The sequence below is a fragment of the Acomys minous genome, assembly GCF_964271855.1.
Source record: "Acomys minous genome assembly, chromosome: 1".
In the NCBI taxonomy this organism is placed as follows: domain Eukaryota; kingdom Metazoa; phylum Chordata; class Mammalia; order Rodentia; family Muridae; genus Acomys; species Acomys minous.
In genome coordinates this window covers 10,415,957-10,437,834 of record NC_140483.1, presented here as the reverse complement: position 1 = coordinate 10,437,834, position 21,878 = coordinate 10,415,957, and the positions used below count along the sequence as shown (strand labels likewise).

The window sequence follows — 21,878 nt, the reverse complement described above, 5'->3', positions numbered from 1 at the left end:
CCCTAGGACTCTAATTAAAGGCGGCAGGAGCCAAACTCAAAATCCTTAGGCAGCCACCTGCTTTAGTGCACTTAGTCCAAACAAGCACACCCAAATGTCTTGCTTGCTCTGCATAATTTGTAGAATTACCCAACATCTTCTAGCACAACTAAGCCAACCTGACTTTGAGGGACCCTCATGGGTGCTGCCCTTTGGAGCTCTCATCCAGTCTGTCCACGGAGGCCCCTTCTCCAATTTTCCATAGGCAGAGCAATGTCCTGCTCTTTCTCCCTTCTGGTTTGGGGTTCTGAGCAGTCTCTGGAAAGCCTGCCACTGTGGGGGTTCTCTTCTGAAGCACCTCAAACCGCATCCAAATACTACTTTCTGCCTGCTGTTCTACTGCCACCTCATGGCCATGCCTTTTCTCTGATCAGTCCCCACCCTCAGACTCAAAATTAACATACAAAGCTTTCCACAGAAAAATGTCAAAACAGTGGCTTCTGGGTAGTGAGATGCTTGATATATATATATATATATATCATAGTTTTTATCTGTTTGTCCCTCTGTGTGTTTGTGTATGTCACAGCATTGTAGGAGTCGGTTCTCTCTCCTATCCCGTGGGGTCTGGAGAGGGGACTCAGGCCCTCAGCTTTGGCAGCGAGTGCCCTCACTCCCCGAGCCCTCCTGCCAGCCCTGTGGTACTTAGGTTTTAGTTTCTCATTTGAGTCCCCTCAGTTGATATGGGCAGGTTTTTCTTCATTCCGTAGGGCAGAGTTCTACTCCATTCTATACATGAGCTGCCTTTCCTGCATCTCCTCATGCCGAGGGATGCTTAGGCCAATTGGCTATTGTGAATTATTACACTTCAGTGGATTCAGAATGCAGGTTTCATCTCAATACACTGATTTCCTATCACTTGGCCAGATACCCACTAGTGGGCTCACTGGAGTGTATGCTAGTCCCTCCAACATCTAAAGAGGTTCATGCTGTTTTCCAAACCTCCTGCGCTAATCTACAGACCCCACTAACGGTGTGCAAGAGTTCTCTTCTCTACAACCTTGCCCACGCTCACTCACTATCTTTTGTCTTTTGGGCAATGCACAGTGCTTTCACTTCCCTGGTTTTGGGATTGCAGGAATTCTCCATCACTCCCACTGGATAGTGTGGTTTTAAAGTGCATTTCTGATCTGTGACTTTTGAGCATTTTCCCCCACGCACTGGTCATTTGGGTATCTTTTGAGCAGTTATTTACTTAGGTCCCTTGTACATCTGTAATCTGTGCTTTCTTGATATTGAGTTGTCTGAGTTCTTGTATATTTTAGATATTAGCTATTGGAGAAATAATTCACGCTGTACGCCTTCATTCTGCCAATTGCTGCTTATCTGTCCACCAGCTGCTTACATTAATACTCGGAGCAGTCTTTTTTAAAACATTCTGTTCCACCCCTTGCTGGCTCACCAGTGGTAACTGGTGCATTTAGTGGCTGTGCTAAATGTATAGTCTACCTCTAACTTGCCATAATCCATTTTAAAGTGACAGGAAAACCACACATGCAATGTAAGCACTCTGCAAAGAACCTCCAGGCTTGTGAGCTGTGTCACCATTACGTTTTGCTTTCATGTGTCACAGGCTGTCAGTTTGACACATTTGGAAAAAGTGAACCTCAATGGAGGAGTTGCTTCTATCAGGTTAGTCTAGGGCCATGCCTATGGGGCTTCCCCCCACCCCCCACCCCCATTGCTCACTGATGTAGGAGAGGTCAGCCACCTGTGGGCGGTGTCATCCCTAGGCAGGAGGGTTTGGTCTGTATGAGAAAGGTAACCGAATGTTGAGATTGGGCCAGTAAGCAGGTGCTCCTCTATGGTCTCTGCTTCAGTTCCTGCCTCAGTTTCTCTTCCATGATGAACTTTAACCTGTAAGCCAAAGAAACCCATTCCTTTCCCAGCCTGCTTTGGGTCAGTGTTTTGTCCTAGCAACAGAGCACAAGCTAGAGCAGTGGTCTTCACCCAGTCGTTACGGACTTTAAACATGGTTTTATTTTATGCTTTCTCAATTCCCTTAGGCAGATGCAGAGGGCCATCTTGTACCTGTTCCCTTTTGTCCCAAAACTTTCCTTGCATGTTTCTTGTGAATCTGCAAGTGCTGCAAACCACTCTCTTTATCTGTGTCAATCATCTTTACTTCACCTTTGTTTTGAAAAGCCAATTTATCTGGGTATAGAATCCATGGTTGATCGTTTTATTATATTTTTCTCAGTTATTTTTGACAAGAAACTTGTCAATACTCTTATTTTTATAACATCTTTTCCATCTTATGGCTGGTTTTAAGTGCTGTTTTGAGTAACTTGTGGTATGAAAATCAGACACAATTTTCTTTGGTATTTGTTAACCAAAATTAGCTTCATGAGCTTATGATTTTGAGCAAAGTTTTGAAGACTTCTGGCCATTCTGTCCTCAAATGTTGTTTACTCCCTGCCCCCCCCTTCCCCGGGGGCTCCTCCCGACGAGCTAGTTATCTTCTGTTTCAGCTGGATTTGTTATTGTTGTTCATTTAGAATGGTTTCTCCTGTCATCTTCAATTCCGCTGTCTTTTCTCTGGTGTCTAATCCGCCAAACGCACCCAGCACGTTCTTCCCAGATACTGAAAAGCATGTAACACTGGCGGGCACCTGCGTTGTCTGCACTTACCACCTCTCCAGTTTGCACACTCTTTGCCCTTTTCGAACACAGTGTTTTGATCAACAGACATTCGTGAGTCAGTCCTGCCCTGCTTTTGTTTGTTTTTCGAGACAGGGTTTCTTTGTGTAGCCCCGGGTGTCCTGGAACTCACTCAGTAGGCCAGGCCGGCCTCACACTCATAGAGAAATGCCTGCCTATGCAGGCTGGAATTAAAGGTGTGTGTCACCCCTACTTTTGTTATGAGGTATGGGTTTCTCTGCACGGGAGCACAGCCCCCATTAAGTCCAGGGCTAAGGGGCAAACCCCTCTATGCCTGGCAGGAGGACAGAGCATTCTTGCCAGGAATTTGATGATCCTTGAACTATTTCGGGCGCTCCTTGAACTGCCTGTAGTTTTTTCTCACAGGTCTATGTTGATCAATCGCTGTCCCTGGAGCTCTTCTCTCCTCTCTAGTTTTTTGCTTTGCAGACCCAGCTTTGTCTTGGCCTCCTAGTTTCCCACCCAGTGAGTGCACATATACGTATGGAGGTCAGAGGTCAATCTCAGGTGTCATTCCTTAGCAGTCGCTCACCTTGTTTTCTCAGATGGGGTCTCACATAGGGATCTGGGGGTCACCAATCAGACTAGTTGGTAGTAAGCCCCAGGGCCCCACCTCTGTGTCTCCTCGGTACTGGGATTACAAGCATATGCTACCATAGCTGGTTTTGTTTTTCTATTTCTTTCCTTTTAAATTTTTATTTATTTATTTATTTATTTATTTATTTATTTATTTGCTCTATGTCTTGGTCATAGCCCCCTTCCCTCTTCCCTCTCTCCTCTCAGTCCCACCCTTCCTCCCCCACCCCTATTCCTCACCAAAGGGGAGCCCCCCTACCCACCTACCCCAGCTCATCAAGTCACATCCACTGAGCCCATCCTCTTCCTCTGTGGCCTGGCAAGGTAGCCCTGCCAGGGGGAAGTGATCAAAAAGCAGGTAACAGAGTCCATGTCAGAGACAGCCCGCACTCCTCTTATTAGAGTACCCACATGAAGCCTGAGCTGCCCATTGGCTGTATCTATGTAGAGGGCCCAGGTCCAGCCCATGCATGGTCCTTGGGTGGTGCTTCATTCTCCACAAGCCCCTCTGGACCATGGTTAGTTGGCTCTGTTGGTCTTACAGAGCTCTTGTCACCTCTAGGTCCTTTTATTTTTCCCCCCACTTTTACACTAGACACCCTATGCTTCACCCAACGTTTGGTTGTGAGTCTCATGACCTGTTTTGAAACTGCTGCTGGGTGGAGCCACTCAGAGGACCAGTCTGCTGGGCTTCTGTCTGCAAGCATAGCACGGTTTCATCAACAGTGTCAGGGGCTGGCTCTTTTCCATTGGGTGGGTCTTGCATTGGGGATCAAACTCAGGTCCTTATGCTTACATGGAAAGCACCTTGCCAACTGCATTATCTATCACAACTCTGATTTCTTTAAACATTATTATTTATGTGTATGGGCACTTTGCTTGCATGTATGTATGTGTACTATGTATGTGCTTGGTGGTTGGTCACAGGGGCCAGAAGAGGCCATCAGGTGACCTGGAACTGGAGTTACAGATGATAGGCACCATGTGGCTGTGGGGAACTGGACTCAGGTCCTCTTGAAGAGAAGCCAGTGCCCTTATCCTGGAAGCCATCTTTCTAGGCCCCTAGCTCTGATTTAATGATAGAACTCAGGGTCTCCCTTTACTGTAATGCAGACTGGCAGTTCCATCAAGGCACAAAGCTGGGCCATCACAGGGCACACTGTCCTTCACTGGCTCAGACTAATGTCTGCAAAAACAGTTTGCGTGTATGCTAACATTGGACAACCCCTCTCAGAGCATCTTGCTATATTTATTGCAATGCCTGTGGAATATGCCTTCTTTATCCTCCTGAAAAAGGCTTCCTGAGCCAGGCATGGTGGTGCATGCCTTTGATGCCAGAGGCAGAGGCAGGAGGATCACTGTGAGTTCAAGGCCAGCCTGTCTACAAAGTGAGTCCAGGACAGCTAGGACTATCACACAGAAAAAACAAACAAACAAACAAAAAAACACCCTGTCTCTCTAAAAAAAAAAAAAAAAAAGAAAGAAAAAAAGAAAAAAGAAAAAAAGAAAAAAGAAAAAAAGGAAAAAGAAAAAAGGCCTCCTGGCTCTATTCTCTAAGTCTTTCTATATATTTTTATTAGATATAGGCCTTTTTAAAAAAAAAAACAACTGTTGTTTCCCTAGAAGCCAGAGCATGATGCATCCTCATACTCAATACATTTGCTGAATTAACGAGCAAACAAGATTAAGTGCAAGTTGAGGTCACCAATACATTCTGTATGTAGTTTTGTTTATTTGCTGGGAGAAACCGTATCATGTGGCCCTGGCTAGCCTGGAACTTGCAGCAATCTACCTGCCTGTTTCCTTTCAGCTCTGTCTACCTTCCCTTCTCTCATAGGCTCCTCCCCCAGAGGCCCTCCCCATTCTGACGTTCTTGGGTATCCTTGTTAGTATCACCCAGAACTCATTCTATCCTGCATTTATGGATCATTTATTATTTTCTCCTTTTCTACTTATTTTTTATTATGTTTTTTTGTTGTTGTTTTGTTTTTTTGAGACAGAGTTTCTCTGTGTAGTCTTGGCTGTCCTGGACCCAGTTTGTAGACCAGGCTGGCAGCAAACTCACAGAGAGCTGCCTGCCTCTGCCTCCCCTAGTGCTGGGGGTAAAGGTGTGTGCCACCTGTGTCCAGACTTTTGTCACTTTCAATGATACCTGTTTATGTCTTTTTTTGACTGTGTACATCAGCTTCCCAAATGAACTGTAGTCCTGGAGAGGTGGAAACTGTCTGTATAGTCACTTTATATATCTTAAGAGTCACTGTTCCCACCACAGGCATTGTAAAAACAAGGCAGAGAGCATCTTAACTCCAGCAGGGCCAAGAGCATCATTTACTCACAAGAAGCTGGGCCTGGGCCAGGTGGTGGTGGCGGCATACACATTTAATCCTAGCACTCTGTGAGTTTGAGGCTAATCTGGTCTACAAAGCCAGTCCAGGACAGCCAAGGCTACATGGAGAATCTCGAAAAACAAAAAACAAAACAAAACAAAACAAAAAAAAAAAAAAAAAAAAGAAAGAAAGAAAGATGGGCCTGGAACAACACTTTCAGTGGTAGTCATCCACCCACAATAAGGTCTTTGTGTTTAAAGTCACACTGCACTCCACAGAACATTATTGGGCCAAGGTTCTGAAGTGGATTTCATCTTTATTTTGCTATTAAAAAAATTTTTTTTGCTGTTGTTAAACAAAGTCTCATTTTTAGTTCAGAAAACATAAGGAAATAAAATATCCTTCCATAAAACACAGGGGTTGGATGGAGTGAGGAAACACAGGCACCCCTTGCCTCCGCCTTGGAAGATGTCTGAGGCCTCTGTTCTGGAAAGTATTTCAGTGACTGGAATTCCTGTACAAAGATGAAACTTTCTTGCCACATGACACCTTAAGAACTCGCTAAGCTCACCACTTGCTTGCCGAGTGAACTCAGAGTTCAGGAAAGAGCACAGAGGGCTTTCTGAGTAGAAAACAGGCAAGTCACAACCTGAGAAAGAGCAAAAGACAAATGCTTTATTATGAGATCTGTTCAAGTAAGATTTCAGTGTGCACCGTGAGAGTGAATGCGGATCTGCATCGAATGTTTTGAATGAACACCGGGTTAAAAAGGGGCTACACAGTTCTCATTTGTTTCCCCCCCAACACCGCCCTTCCCTAAGGCTCAGGAACACACACCATTTGGAACAGACTGTTACAGAAGAAAGCTACATCACAGTACAGTACAGGAGATAAAACCATCTTCAACCGGAAGCCATTGTGGTAGAACAGCCATCTCCTGCACTGGTGGCTTTCCAGCAGCGTAGTTTCCAATGACAAGCATTGATCTGTAGGTCCCAATGACAGCACTGATCACAGCATTACTTTCCTCTCAACAGATAAGCTCTGAGTACATTTCCTACTTCTCAGGAGTGTGCAGATGGGGCCCGTATGCTGATCTTACAGTAATTATAACATTAAATAACATTGCACAGTCAACCTCCAAGGCTATTCAGTAGAAAATAATGAGTATTAAAAAATGTACCTTTACTAGTGGCTTTACGTCGCCGCATATGTCACTAATTATGAAAGAAGGCAAATGACCACTTACAAAGCTGCACTTTACAGGCATAATCATGTGGAAGAAACGTGGGGACTTAGGCAAAATAGTGAAAACAAATGAGTTCTGAGGGAGCGGAGTGAACCATCAGACTAGCAGACATCCTAATGAGCGGGTGTGGCGAGCGCGCCCTGCTCACAGGTCTCTGAGTACAAGATACTTCAGTGGAAAGGGTGGATGGAGGCTGGGAAGACACTGGGGCAAATGCTCCCAATGCCAGTCAATTCCTGAGGCGGCATCATGTCTTAGTCAATGCATTCGTCAACACTCTACAGAGGAGCTTGTGCTATGAGATGCCCCGACATGCTTGTGTTTCCACAGTCACCCTGCGTGTCCCGAAGGCAGCTAACCTACGTAAGTGCTGGCTTACTTCGGAACAGGCAGGTGAACCACGGATTCCTTCCATCTCTGCTGCTAGTTAGCAGGTCAGAAAACAAAGGGCAAAATTAGCTTGGCAAAGATTTAATTTCTTCCCTCAGAACTTCTGAGTTAGCTCAAGGCAAAGCTATGGTTTATTTTCTCTTTGTTTAGAAGAGTCCGGTGCCGACACTGTAAACATCTTGTGTCTCCTAACTACACCTTGCCTGACACAAGCTGGAAGCGGGAAAAGCAGGAGAACTGAATGACACCGATCCACTGTCAACTGCTGGTTTAAATTAAATATGATTTAAAAATAATTTTTATAAAGTTCATGCTACAATTTTAAAGACTATCTCTGTGCGCTTTTAATCCTGGACACAATTTTCAAAATAGCATGATGGAGGTAAGAATTTTAAAAACCCACCAAAATGTAAGTAACGGGGAGAACCATTTTCAACTCAAAGCATTAAACGTACACGTCCGTGAGGAGATCTAGACAATATACAGGTTTAAAGCAATCATATTTTATTATACAACTCTATGAACAGAAAAACACAATATACTTACCTGTACATGTGAACCTACTTTTTAAGCTACAGATTCTTATGATAGCTCAACTGACTTTAATTTTACAGTTCACAACTATGTATAACCTTATTGCAGTAAGGACAAATTCTACATGGGGATTCACAGGTGGAGCACAGTAGGCATCACCAGTACATTCAAGACTGTACCTGGATGTGGGTGCATCTACCCCGACCTTGGAGCTGACACATCTTTACAGCTTAAGCTCATTTGCTATTTTGGATGCAATGTTCTTGAAGGCAATAGATGTCCCAGATATTCGCTTGAAGCGGACCCCATTCAGCGAGAGCCGAGGCAGCTTGCAGACTTCCATCTCCCACTGTACAAGGCTGTCCTGCCTGGCGTCTCCATGGACACAGAAAAGCAGGAACCGTTCCTTCTGTTCATAGTCACAGTTGTTGGCATCTAGCACCTTCCGGATTTCTCTCATCATGTCATTGGGGTCCATTGAGCTCGTGGTCTTCATGCTCCACGTGAACCGCAGAGAGCGCGGCTTGGAGTCTTTACCCTCTTCCTTGTCTCGTTCTTTTGGCTCCCCTGATGCGCTTCTAGAAGAAGAGGGCAAAGGGAAAAGAAATCAAAACAAAAGTCCTACTCAGCAAAGGCACCTCAACCATAAAATGTGAATGATAATTCCATGCCTAAGGAACTATCCAGTTTGCAGTCAGCCCTAGAGGGACCAGAGACGAATGCTATCGCCACACTGCAGCAGACCCAGGCACCATCTACCGTGGGGATTAGCATCTTCAGTCTAAAGCAGCAAACTTCCTTAAGTACGTTTGTTCCTGGGAAGAAATTTGCAGGTGAAAGCGAAAATTTAACAGTTTCCCCTATATTTTTGGGGTCAACTCCACAAAATAGATTCTATACTTTCTACATATCCACACACAGATATGCATACCACAAAGACAGCCATACCACGCCCACATTCACACACACACACACACACACACACACACCTATACATACACAGACACATGCCAGGCACCACTAGGATTCCCCTTATAAACCACAGTATTGAAGTGTAAACACATTTTTCTTTCCCTGTCCTTTGTGCAGGAGCACTGTAATAGCGGCTGCAGAAGGAACGAGGTTTCAGCTCAACACACGGGGGCGTGCCGCCACTGCGGCAGGTTATCTCAGCACCCTTGCTCTGGTTTTGTTATTTCTGTCTGCACGCTGGCTTAGAAGGCAGCCGGTGGCCTCCACCTTTGTCTATCACTTTCCTTTCTGCTCTTGACTGCTGGGGCGTGCTGGCTTCCATGCTCTTCCTCTCCAAGTTTCTGCACACGCCAGGATATTTCCCTTGGCTCCATGGACAACCTTCTCTTGTTTTTCCAGTCTTTGTTTATTTTCTCTACCATAGTCCCTAGTTACCCCGACTCCTGACCCAGCATGACCACCCTTCTTATTCTGCTCTCTCTTTCCTGCTCGTGCCAGTCAAATATACTAACAACCATTTACCCGGCTTCTTACTTATCCCGTGACTACTCTTGGACCGTACGCTCCAGGACATGTGCCTGCTTCATTTCTGACATACTCCAGGCATCCAGAACTACACTGGGCACAAGAGATGACCAAGACATCGAGCTTTGCTGTGAAGGTATCTCACAAATAACACTGAGCCAGACAACCATCTCAAGTAACCACAGGAAGATGAAGGCAATGGATTTCCATGATACAGAGTTCACTGTATCAAAATTGTCCAAATATATTGTCCAAATATAGATAAGCTGCAATTTTTGCTTATAAATATTTCTCACTCATTTGTGATTTAAGGAAGAAATTATATCTTTGAAAGACATTTATGTCTCACCTATAAATATGTACACGTACATTTCCATAATATAAAAACATATATTATAAAATATAAAAAGGAACACAAAAAGACTGTTTCTTTCATTCCCAATACCTGAGTCCCCAAAGTGCTAAAAGCTGTAATGTTAAAAAAAATAAATCAAGAAAATATATGCTAAAGACTATTAAATTAAAAGTATTTCTTCTCATTTTTCTCTGGTGAAAACCCAGAAAGCATGTCAGCGTAAAGTCTTAGAATGTGGTCCAAGATTGAATACCCCCCTAAATATATTACTATAGTCAAGTCCTCTGCATATTTGGTTTCGTCGGGGCTTTGCATTATTCCATGCAGGCTATTCTTAGCAACACTACATTACAGACAGAGGACAGTGCACTCTCAGCTATTAATTCCTTGCTCTGACTTACTTTTCTGACAGAACAAAAAACCCAATTCTTTACTAAGTATGCAGTTCAAGTATCTGAGTTACAAAGTTAAGGCTGATAGACTTGAACTTCATTACATGCTGGGGGCGACATCAGGAAAACCCACCACACTTTGAATATAAAGATTCCAAGTGCAGATGCTATCAAATTATCCCCTTGCCCACCGTCACCAGGTGTGGGAGGACCAGGCACCCGTGGCTCACCTGGCTGTGTCGGTTCTGCCACTGGCTTCGCCTTCACTTGGATCCCTTAAAAGTAAAGAGATGGTTGAGATTTAACAATTTTTAAACTGAAAGACCATCAAGAACATCTATAATGAAAATGACACTGAAGTTAGCTTGCTCACTATTGCTGGGTCTGAATCCTTCTTCACACTTTCACCATAACACGTGCTACTGCCATTTCTTGAGCATCTACTAGATACTGTCGACAGGAGGTATCAGGTGAAAAGTTAGCTGTTTTTATAAACACACTCCTCCAATTCCAAGCTACAACCATAATTTCATAATTTATCTTTAGGTTAGTTTAGTAAAATCTAAGGTTGGATAGGGTTTAATGACTACCAGCATCAATTTTAAACTTCACATTATTACATGTACTACTAGAAGGTATTGCTCAATTGAGCAAATGTGCAGCTAGTCACAGAGCTTGGGCTGAGCAGCTATGGCTGTGCTTAGGAGACAGTGGGCCCAGGAGACAGGACAGGGCAAAGTCCTGTACAAGCATGAGGACCAGACTCATGGAAGGCAGGGCACATCTCCTGGAGGATATCCTGGGGGTAAGGGGGGCTAGATAGGAGGGGGGTGGAGGAAGGAAGGAAGGAAGGAAGGAAGGAAGGAAGTGAGAACGACATAGTTTTCTAAAAGAAAATACTACTTCTTAAACAGACAATTTTTAGAAGTTATGCTAAGAATCCACGCATAGTAAGTCATGAATGTTGATGCTTGTGTGAGGTGAGTCTAAAAACACAGACTGAATTATAAACAGAACAATCATCTTACCTAGATATCTATCTGTGAAATGAAATTTTAAGTATTGCTAATTGTCTTTACATTGAAGGCAATTAATATTTTAAAGTCTTCTAAAATTCTAACTACATTGATATTTCAGAGGTAATTGAAATTGAATCAAGTTACAATTTAATATGCAAATCTTGTTTGTTTGTTTGGAGACAGGGCTTCTCTGTGTAGCACTGGCTGTTCTGTACTCCCTTTGTAGACCAGGCTGGCCTTGAATTCACAGATAATTGCTTGCTCTGTCTCCCTAACTGCTAGGATTAAAGGTGTGCACCACCCTGCCTAGCTTAATATGCAAATCCTAAGAGGTGGCTTATGATAGAACAAAAATACTTTGAGAAGCTAAGCAATCACCATCTCTAATGCTTAAGTGTTTTAAAAAACGTTTTAGCCTTTCTGCATTTACAGTTCTATGTAAAATACACACTGCAGACCTAAACCCAGCCCCACCCTCCTCTCATCTAGCACATGAGCTCAGAGCGGCTGCACACCAAGCTCAGTCTGGGCACAAGCACCCCAAGCCTGCAGGCTCTAACTATATACCCTTTTCCATAGGTACACTGTGCAAAAAACATTTTTCAGAACAAAAAAGAATAACAAAATGTATTTGCATTCTCAAATGGGGCTTCTTAAATTTCTGTTTTTTAATAATTGCCATTTTCACTAGGCAGACATTAATACTCAGTGCCATCTGTAAAAAGTTTTTTATTATAGCAATCTGATGTAAACATATTTCTGAGTGTGTTCACAATGCAGTGCTGTTTCAGCTGTGTGTAGATGCTGTGACACACTGCATGGAAGGGCAGTGCTATACCTAAGCAACAAACACAGTCATATCGTTGACCCCTACTGCAAAGATAAAAGAGTTGTTTTTGGAAGGGACACAAGTCTCCTAGGACTTTTCTGTCCTATGCATGGAGACAGAGTACACTGCAGGTAAGTTCAAGCTCTAAGCATCAAGAGTGGAATCTCCCTTACACCTCACTTTCTCTCCTGTAAGAGTTGAAATCCACTCCCATGCTGGTCCAGCCTACGTGGGAAGCAAATAGGGGCACAGAAGCACAGCTTCCTGCAACAGCTCATGCAGCTAAGCATGGCTCTGTGATACAAAATCAAATACTATACAGACAGCAATTTGTACTCAGCTGAACACACAAGCTATTCCTTTCACTTAGGAAGACATCAGGCCTGATGTAGAAGCAGCAGCAAGTACTTGGCAGGCATTTGAGGCCCAAGATTTCAAGGAGAATAAACATGGGTACAAACTCCTACAGATGTGCAGAGGTGTCTATGAGGTAGGAAGAACGGGAAGAGCGGGACAGGAGGAGAAGGCATTTGATGTAAGCCTTGTGTGCATCTAAATTGCCAGCAAGATGAGAGCTAATGAAGAGGCTGCTTTTCCTCTTTGTTTTCCTTTTTTTGTAGTGTCTTGGGATCAAACTGAAGGCTTTGTGATGTTAGGCAAGTACACTCTCAGCCCTAATGGACAGCTTTAAATAAGGAGTGGCAGCAGAATTACACTGCCAAAAAATATGTATGTGGATGAAGTGACCTGATAGGAGGTGAAAACTGACAGTGGTTTTGACTGTGAGGCAGTGGCAGCAAAGACAGAAGCAGCCACCCTGACAGTTCTGAGAAGGGCAGAGGTGGGAAGGAACTGATCCAGAGGCGACTGGGAGGACAGTGCTACTCACTTGTGCTGATTGGGCAGGTGTGCAGAGAAAGACATATGTGCACCCACAGTCAGCAAGGAGTCAGAGAGTGGTGTGGCAGCTGTTCGCACAGTGCTAGTGTGACTGTCAGTTACTGGTGCGGTAGTTAAAGCAGTGGGAGGGTTATTTGTTGTGTCTTTCAAGGTTGAGCCACGCTCCTCTCTTAGTTGGTTTTTCCTGTCTCACAAACCGGCTGCCCTTGCTCCTTGGCTGGTACCTCCCAGGTTCCTTGCCTTCCTGTGACCTCTAAATACCAGAGTGCACAGGGCAGAGTTCAGACTGTCTCTCTGCTAGGTATCTGTCTTCTCTTGGTGATCTAGAGATGTGGCAGAAGGTGCCTACTCACTTAAAGCACCTCAGTCTTGAACCCAGACCTCCCAGGGCTCTCTCTATCCTCATGGAGCCGGAGCCCGCAAGCTCCGCCTCTACATCCTCAGACAGTTTCAGCTTTGATCCTGGCTCTCCCTCAGTCTTTTCTGTCCTCCCAGTTGCCTCGGGATTGATTCCTTCCCACCTTTACAAATGGCCTTCTCAGAACAGTCAGGTGGTCTGCTTCCACTTTTGCCAAGTGTCTCAGCTAAGACCCTTGCATTTGAGATTTAGGGTTTGAACTCAGCTGTGTGGTCCTACACATGGAGAGGGAGGAGGCTGCTACTCTTCTCTACCCACCCGTGCTTTGCTTGCTTGTGTGGGTTGCTATTTTGGAAGAGCGGTCCACCTTTCTTCTGAGTGCTGGCATTAAAGCCATGAGCCATCATGCCCAGCTTATTCATTCACTGAAAAACCAGGAACACCACAGACACTGCAAGTAAATACCAGTGTTTATACAAGTATAATTTCCTCTCCATTCATGATTGAAGGCTTAGCTCATACGAATACATGGTATAGATCCTTAGAAACAATCAAGCTTTGCCTTTGACTCATCCTAACATTTTCCTTGTTAGCTGCACTCTGCTTCAGCCCACTGCTTATTGCTTATAGATTTGCTTCTTCTATGACTCCAAGACTTTGGTGGGCATAAATAACACCCTCTTCATCTCTATGTGTTGTTGTTTTTTACTGTAGCAGGGCTCAAGTAGTGATATTAATTGCTTATTTCTTTTTACTTTGTGTGCACTGGTGTTCTGTCTGCTTGTATGTCCATGTGAGGGTGGCAGATGCTCTAGAAGTAGAGTTACAGACAGTTGTTAGGTGCCATGTGGGTGCCAGGAACTGAACCTGTGTCCTCTGGAAGAACAGCCAGTGCTCTTAACCGCTAAAGCCATCTCTCCAGCACATGTGGTGATATTAATGGATCAAATTTACATCAGTCTGCATTTGCTCAGTAATCCATAAAATCTATGTGCACTGTGCACTGCATAAGCACAACTTTGTATGAAGTACAGTTATACTGTTTCACTAGATTAAAACATTAAAAAAAATCTTAGCTAATTTCTCCCACCCCCCCACTTTTTTTAAGACAGGGTCTCTCTCTATAGCCTTGGTAGTTCTGAGATTTGCTACGTAGACCTGATTTTCCCTGAACTCACAGAGATTTGTCTGCTTCTGTTTCCTGAGTGTTGGGAACAAAGGTGTGCACCACCATGCCTGGCAAAACAGTTTTATGTGAAGGTTTTGCTTTGCTCTACCAAAGCTTCAGGTTTTCTTTTGAGACAGAGCCGTCTGCATCTCAGGTGGGCTCAGACCCACTGCACAGCTAAAGATGGTCCTGAACTTCTGCTCTTCTTGCCGCCACTTCCTGAGTGATGGGCCTCACAGTGCTGGGACTGAGCTCTGGGCTCCATGCATCCACAGCAATACTCCACTGGCTGAGCCACACCTCCAGCCCTTAAATTCTTATTTTTAATTTATTTCTCTTTAGGAAAAGGACTATTGTTTTATTCCCAGTGTTTAATTCTCAGTTCCTGTCAAAATTAGTGAGATGCCATGTAGCCCTTCTAGAAAAATCATAGTAGATGTGACGGGAAAGAAAAAGTACTGACCTGCGTACGAACTTGGAAGTGATTTTGCTTATGATCCCAGTTGATGCTCCCCTTCTGGAGTGTGCAAATGTGCCCGTTTCATGGGATGGGGAGGCAGGTGGCCCATTGTAAGCTGCACTGCGCCGCTCTCGGAGCTGTTCGCCATGGAAAGTGCTTCTGCTGGAGCTCCCTCGGGGGAAGCGGGTCCTGTCTGGAGTGCTGGCACTAATACTGTGAGCAGACGGGGAAGCTGCAGGCACTCTCTGAGTTGCACTGCTGGGAGAAATTAAGACGTATCATTCACAATAACAACAGGAGCAGCTTTCACTCAGCTAAAAGCTGGGGCACAAGGGAGCGTGGCTATTTCTGTTGCCCCAGTGACTTTTATTCACATCAGAAATGAGGTGCAAGGGACAATTAATTTACTTGTAATCTGTATACAAGGATGAGATGTCAGTTTAAAACTATACTTTTATTGTATCTTAATTTGGTAGTTAAAGATCAAGCAGTTACTGATGTAAAGACAAACACTGTTAGAATCTGGAATGCCCAGCCTGATGCTGCGTATGTGGTTTTTATCATGGAATCTGCATATCTGAAATCCCAAATGCTTCAAAATCTAAAAAAAAAAAAAAAATTTAAGAACTGATATGACACTACACATGAAAAACTCTATGTGTGATATCATGTGAAGTTTACTGAAAACACACTATGAGATGGTACTTATGCTGTGCATGTGAGGTATGCCAGAATTCTAAGTGCAGTCCATGTCTAAATCCATGTCCTATTCAATCTCTCTTATGTTTGTCAAAAAAACCCTTTTCACAACATTACCGTGTTTCTACTTTAGACCTAAGGATACAATGCTACATGGTGCTATCAACATGACTAACGAAACCTAGTTATTGAAGCAATAACATGTTAATATGCCCCAAGTTTTGGAACTCCTACAAGAGGTAAAACTTAAAACATGAATTGAGTTTTATATCTGAGCAGCTGAGCCTGCCCCACTGATAATGGAACTGCTGGAACCCGAGGCTGGGATCCCGAGCAGGGGTTGTTTTTGTTTGTCTCATTTTTTTCAGGGGTTGGGGGCAGTTTAAGACAGGGTCCCTCACTTTACAGACCAGGCTGGCCTCGAATTCACAGCGATCCTCTGCCTCTGTCTCCCGAATGCTAAAGGTGTGTGCTACCACGCCCAGCTTAGGCAGCAATGTTTTATGGGTGGGTTAAAAATATAATCCTTTAAGAAGGTTCTTGAAAATGATTTCAAGTAGTTTAGATCACTCTTAAAGCACATAAGTGCATATAACAATTAAAATGTTCCTGTTACCACATCTTTGCAGAGAGCTCTTGAGGAGACAGTGACTACAGAGAATGCAATATAAGTGGGACTCACCCAGGCCGGTAAGCTTCAGAGCCATCTTTAATGGTTGGCAGTGTAACTTTGATAGGGTGGCCAGAGGTCGACATAGACTTCTGGTGGCGGGGACGTGCTGAGGGGCCAGCAGATGCCACAGTGGAACCTGCAGAGGACATGCTGCTGGCAGACATCTCTGTAAGACTTGACATAAAAGAAGAAAAAGCACAGTTACTAAGCCAGAGAAAGATTCCCTGAATCCCAGTTGACTGACACTGCTTAAAAGACTGGAATTGCTTAAAAGAACCAAGCACATTCTCAGTGATTAACAGAACAGCCTCAGAGTTTAGTTTTGTGAGTCTAAGGAGGAGGAGGAGGAGGGCATATTTGTGCATGTGACATCTACAAACCAAGTGACGACTGCTGGAGGCTCTTGTCACTTGTGCTAGGACTAGTTCTGTGTGACGTGTTGCTGTAACTCTCCCTACACTGTTTCAGCATTAGGAACTCATAATTATATGAAAACGCCATTTCTGCAGACGGCACCTCCCTCAGCTTACATCATCACGCCAGCTCACCCATGAGCAAAAGGCTAGCCACTAGATCAGAGAAATAGTACATTGGAATCAGTTTCCAACTATCAAGCCTGCAGGCTGTCACACCGCAGGAAGCCACACTTGTGGTCGCGTGCGTTCTCACAGCACTCACCTTCTGTGCCTACAACTGAGAAGAACTAACGTGAGAATGGACGGCCAGATCTGAGAACAGGATGTCACCGCAACAGCGCCTTCATCCTTTCGAGGTACCCAACGGGAAGTTTTTCCAACTACAACTCACTAAGAAGTCTGTGGTTCTACATTCAGTTGAGATGGCCACACTTTAGAGGAAGGGGAGGCAGCCGTTAGTAGTGGGGGACAATGCAGTTGGTTGAAGGGTAGGGGCAGAGGGGCGACAGGCAGGGCACACTCGGAGAGAAGACTCAGGCTCAAGGATCAGACTGGGGCTGTCCACACTGCTTTGGTACTGAGGAATATTCGCTTTCATATGTTATTGAGAAACCTAGATGTTAGGAAGTTACTTCTTACCTCCCTAAATACATTTCCACTCTCCCATTCTGGTGCCCAGGGCCACACTCCAGTGACAACCGCCACTGCAGCTTTCTGCCCTAACATCCTTTCCTGTGACCCGCACACCTACAGACACGTCCACAAAGGTAGTCTGCAGCAATGACAGACACTGCTGCTGGGTGGTGACCTTCACCTGCTGTCTCTTCCATTTTGCAGTGCTGTGTACCGGTCCGTAGTCCTTTCACACACGTACGTATTCCTCCTTGCCATGCTACCTCCAGAATATACGTTATTCTTTAAGAAGAAAAAAAAAAGGCAATTTAAAAATCATAACCATATTAGTGTGAAATCAAAGAAATGTATTTAAAACTGTTAACATTAGAAAGCCTTTACAGCATACTTTTAATTGATTAGAATCTCACATAAGCAAGATCTATTTTTTCTTCTTTCTCATATTTAGATTTTAGGAATAAAAAGTAAAACAAAAACAAACAAACAAATGAACCCAAACCACACCCACTACTGTTTTAGTTTAAAATTCCAACCAGCACTGGGAAGCAACAGAAAAGGGGCTCTTATTTACTTTTCCCTAGGGAGTGGTTGATTGAGTAAGCGCAGAGCACAGAGTAGCTCTGCCCTCAGTCTCAGCATGGACAGGGCACTGCAGATGGTGTTCTTTCCAGAAGTCTCTACAGACCACGAACAGGGTGAGGCCTAAAGCACTTGGGTCAGCGCATGCCTAGCTGGGAGTTGATGGAGGGCTGTGCACTGCAAGCTAAGGATATTGCCTGCAGTGCCACATGTGAGTCAGGAGACAGGCCACGTGCCAACAAGGGAGCAGAGCAGGGAGAAGGGTAGCTAAATGGGTTAGTCTCCTTACCACACAGAGACCCTGACCACGTCACCTATGCCAGCATGCATGCCAAACCTTGACTATTTGTTACCAGTAATAAAATGGACAGGGGTGATTTTCTGCTTTCGTGGTTTTCTTTTGTTGCTGTTTACAGTGTTGGGAATCCAACGCCGGGTCTTGCACATGCAAACCCAGCACTTTACTCCTGGGCTGTACCCCAAACTCTGGAGGAATGACTTTCGCAAGGGCCAGAAACACTCTCTTGTTTCATTCTCCAGTGGCAAATAGATTCCTATTGAATCTAGTTTTATAGGTCTTTAAAATACAGCTACTTTAACATTTTGTTTAGAATGAGCACTAGAAAGTTAATAGCTATTTTCTCAAATCAGACGCAGAAGGGGAAAAAATCATAAGCAAGTCTGTGCAAGTGCAGCTTTAAGAACCTTGAACTATGCTGAAGAGCTATCTCAGCACCCTCTGTCAGAGGGCCTGAGTCTCATTCTTAGCGCACATGTCAGGGGTTCACAACTTCTTTTAACTCCAGCTCCTAGAAATCCAATGACCTCTTCTGGCCTGTGAGGGCACCTGCGTGTGTGCACGTGTGCACGCATGTTCACACACACCAATAAAAATAATGAATCTTAAAAAGTGGAGGAATAACAGAATTGTAGGAGGATGCACACCATCTCAAAAGAAAGGCTGAATCAATCACGACACACGTGACATTGATACTGATGAAACCACACAGCTATTACGAAGATCTCCATGCTCCTATCTAGAGGGACCCCACACCACCCTAAAAACAAAATAGATACTGTATCGACCTACCATCAAAAGAATGACCTAGCTATATCATGTTCATTTTTGTTTTCTCCACCTAAGAAATCTACAGAAGGACCCACACCAAGTAATTAGCATGAGTTATTTTACAAGTTCAGAATGGAAAGAAAGACACAGCAAAGAGAAAACTATACATTTTGGCAGAACTTTTTGGCTCATTGTTTTTAAAAATGTTAAATAAGGTAGCATAGTTAATTTGAATTTAAGCTGATATAGTATTAAATAGTCTAAGCACTCTCTATTACAAACACAGTTTAGAGACTCACTGGTCACCTCAGCACTGTGGATTCCGAGGAAGTCTCTGTGTCAATACACAGGCAAGCATGGGGAGACAGTGAGCAAACAGACCCGCAACTGGCTAAGAACTGAGTGAGACACAGCTATGGGCCGGCTGGGGAGATGTGGACGAGCCATCACAGGAGGTTCCACCAGGGACACAGGACGTGCACAATTTGTGGCAATGGGATTAGGATGCAGTAGTGCACAAGGACAGACACGGAGAGGGCAAAGCTGAGTTGACCATGCAAAGAAAGACTGACAGGAGAGCAGCAGAAACACAGCAAGTGTTTATTTTTACTGCTATGTGAGGTGCTGACCTTCGAAACAGTCCTTCAGATGACAAGGAAATAACCAAAAAAATTAAGCCTTTGTACCCTTTCCAAGTAGATCAGGTAGAGGAGGTGAGCAGTTATACCATCATTATGTACTTAATGTGTATGAGAGTTTTGCCTGCACACATATAAGCGTATCACATGGAAGGCCGAGGAGGGCACTGAATCACCTGGAGCTGGAGGTACGGACAGTTGTGATTCACCACATGGGTCCTGGGAACCAAAGCTGGTTCTCTGTAAGAGCAAGTGCTCTTGATGGCGGAGCCATCCCTCTGGACTTAATGCCACTCATTCTTAAAGTGGCATGTCCATCTACTTCTCAGACCAGGAAGTGCTAAGCTAATTGCACATCTGAAAACGTACGGTCTCAACCACCACACAGAATACTGACATCAGAAGGCTGAGCCTACTTGTGATGCAGCTGTGTTGGTTTTGCCTTTGGTATATCACTGCCTATTTTCTATTTAAAGTACTCCCCCTCTCAGCACGCTAGATGAAGGGCTCCTCTTCCTTGCGTTGACTTAGAAGTTATTACTCTATTGCATTTGTATACAGTCCAGTCTTCCTTATGTTCCTGAGTTAATGTCCGCTCCACAATATTGGTTTCTTAGCCTCATTCCCAGTATCTGCCCCAAAAGACAAGCATTTATGTTTAGTCTCTGCCCCATGCTTACTCCCTGGACATTGCTCAGAACTTTCAGTGTGTGCATGCCTGTGTCTATGTCTGCGCACGCATGCACGTGTGTGTGTGTGTGTGTGTGTGTGTGTGTGTGTGTGTGTGTTCCCTCTTCCCACTCTGGGGTTCTGGATGAAGTTGGAGTTATCAGGCATGGTACAAGCACCCTCACCCACTGAGCCATCTCACTGGCTTTTGCTAAGTTTTCTGATTACTTTTAGCTCATATATTTTACAGCAACATGCTATGTTTTCTCTTCCTGTAAGAATACCTTCTTAAGCAGTACAGTGTTTTAAAATAGTCACTGTGCAGCCAAACAGCTGACACATTTTATGCCTAAGAATATGGTTATCGTGTTTTATGTTCAAGTGGCAGTTTGGATAAGATAGAACACTCTAGGCCTAAAGTGTTGTTTTCTCCTTCCTCTCCAATAGTTGAAAAATGCCATTGCGCCTTTTAGTATCCACACTATTGATAAAAAATCTGAAAGCAATTTAACTTTGCTCCTTTTATGGTCATCAGCTCTCCCACTGGAACCACTGAACATTGCTATTTCTCGCCTTGCTTCTTGTATGTCCACATAACCTGTTCCGCAAGTCCAGGCGCACACTTTCCTCTGGCTTCCCTTTGTCGTTCTGGTCTTCTCTTCCCACTGTTGCCATTCTCTCAAACACCTGCTCCTCTCACACCTGTTCTCTAGGTGCTACCCACGCTATCCTCACCCTTCCGTCTTTATTTTCTTTCCGTCTCTATTCTTCCTGCTGTCTTACAGGCAGTACTGTGGCCTCCTTTCTAGCTCCCGATTTAACTTCTCGAGTGTGGCATTTTAAGACTTCACAGGAGGTAAGCTGACAAAGTATTAATGAGGCTGCTCTCAGAGAGCAGTATACCTGTAAACGTAAGATTCAATGCACCAATGTAACATCAAATAAATACTACAAAAGCAGGACAAACAGAGTAGGGGCTTAAGATGCCACTCTGAAGCGAGGCTTTGCATTACTTTAAGAACTTCAACTTGGCATAGAGCCTCTTGACTATAATCCCAACACTCAACATGGGAGGACTTGTGAGTTCTGGGTTAGCCTGGGCTACTGAGTGAAAGTGTCTCAAAGCAACAATGACAGCAACAAAGAATTCTCTGCACTGTTTCTTCTCTTACACTCACAAGAAGCTTGGTTGCTTTTTTCATGGCATTTAAATTATGATTCTTTTTGAAACATTTAAAAAGATAAGATTTTACGAAAAAAACCTGTTACACATAAGTTCAAGTTGTGATACAGGAGAGCACTGACTCACACTTGGGCCAGCCGAAGACTTCTTCCTGTCTGGACCCACCAGGGGGCTGGCTGTTACTTCACTCTTCGAACCCACCATGGTGCTGCCAAGCCTGCGAGCTGTGTCTTTGTCCCACTCCTCTTTCTGCTCACTTTCCACACTGTTGGCCTGAGGCCTTTTGGTGTATGATACAGCAGGGGGAATGGAGGGGCCGGCTGCAACGTGTAGAAACAGCAAGGTTAGCTGGAAAACAACTGATACACTGCCTGCAAACAAACACTTCCTATCTTCAAAATATCCAAATCTGCCTGTTTTACACACTCAGCTAAGATTAAACTGATTACAAACTCAGTTCAGGTCCCCACAAGATAGATCCTATTGATCACCCAATGATGCACAGTTAAGACGGTGCCGGGGATGAAAAGAAACGGAAGTGTGTGCTGGGCAACACACACTGGGGCAC

At 44.3% G+C, this 21,878-nt stretch overlaps 1 protein-coding gene across 3 annotated transcripts in view; it reads right to left on the bottom strand.

Annotated features, from left to right (window-relative positions):
* Nucleotides 1-6,254: 6,254 nt before the first annotated feature.
* Nucleotides 6,255-21,878, bottom strand: part of MARK1 (microtubule affinity regulating kinase 1) — a 121,439-nt gene continuing 105,815 nt past the window's right edge. For 2 of the 3 annotated variants that reach the window (XM_084783611.1, XM_084783609.1), the window contains exons 13-18: nucleotides 21,437-21,630; nucleotides 17,354-17,454; nucleotides 16,133-16,297; nucleotides 14,755-15,009; nucleotides 10,248-10,292; nucleotides 6,255-8,351 (exon numbers count right to left, since the gene is read on the bottom strand). In XM_084783611.1, the coding sequence (XP_084639737.1) occupies nucleotides 7,997-8,351; nucleotides 10,248-10,292; nucleotides 14,755-15,009; nucleotides 16,133-16,297; nucleotides 17,354-17,454; nucleotides 21,437-21,630 (1,115 nt within the window). In that variant the 3' untranslated portion in view covers nucleotides 6,255-7,996. The remainder of the gene's footprint in view (nucleotides 8,352-10,247; nucleotides 10,293-14,754; nucleotides 15,010-16,132; nucleotides 16,298-17,353; nucleotides 17,455-21,436; nucleotides 21,631-21,878) is intronic. The other variant, XM_084783610.1, reaches the window with a different exon arrangement.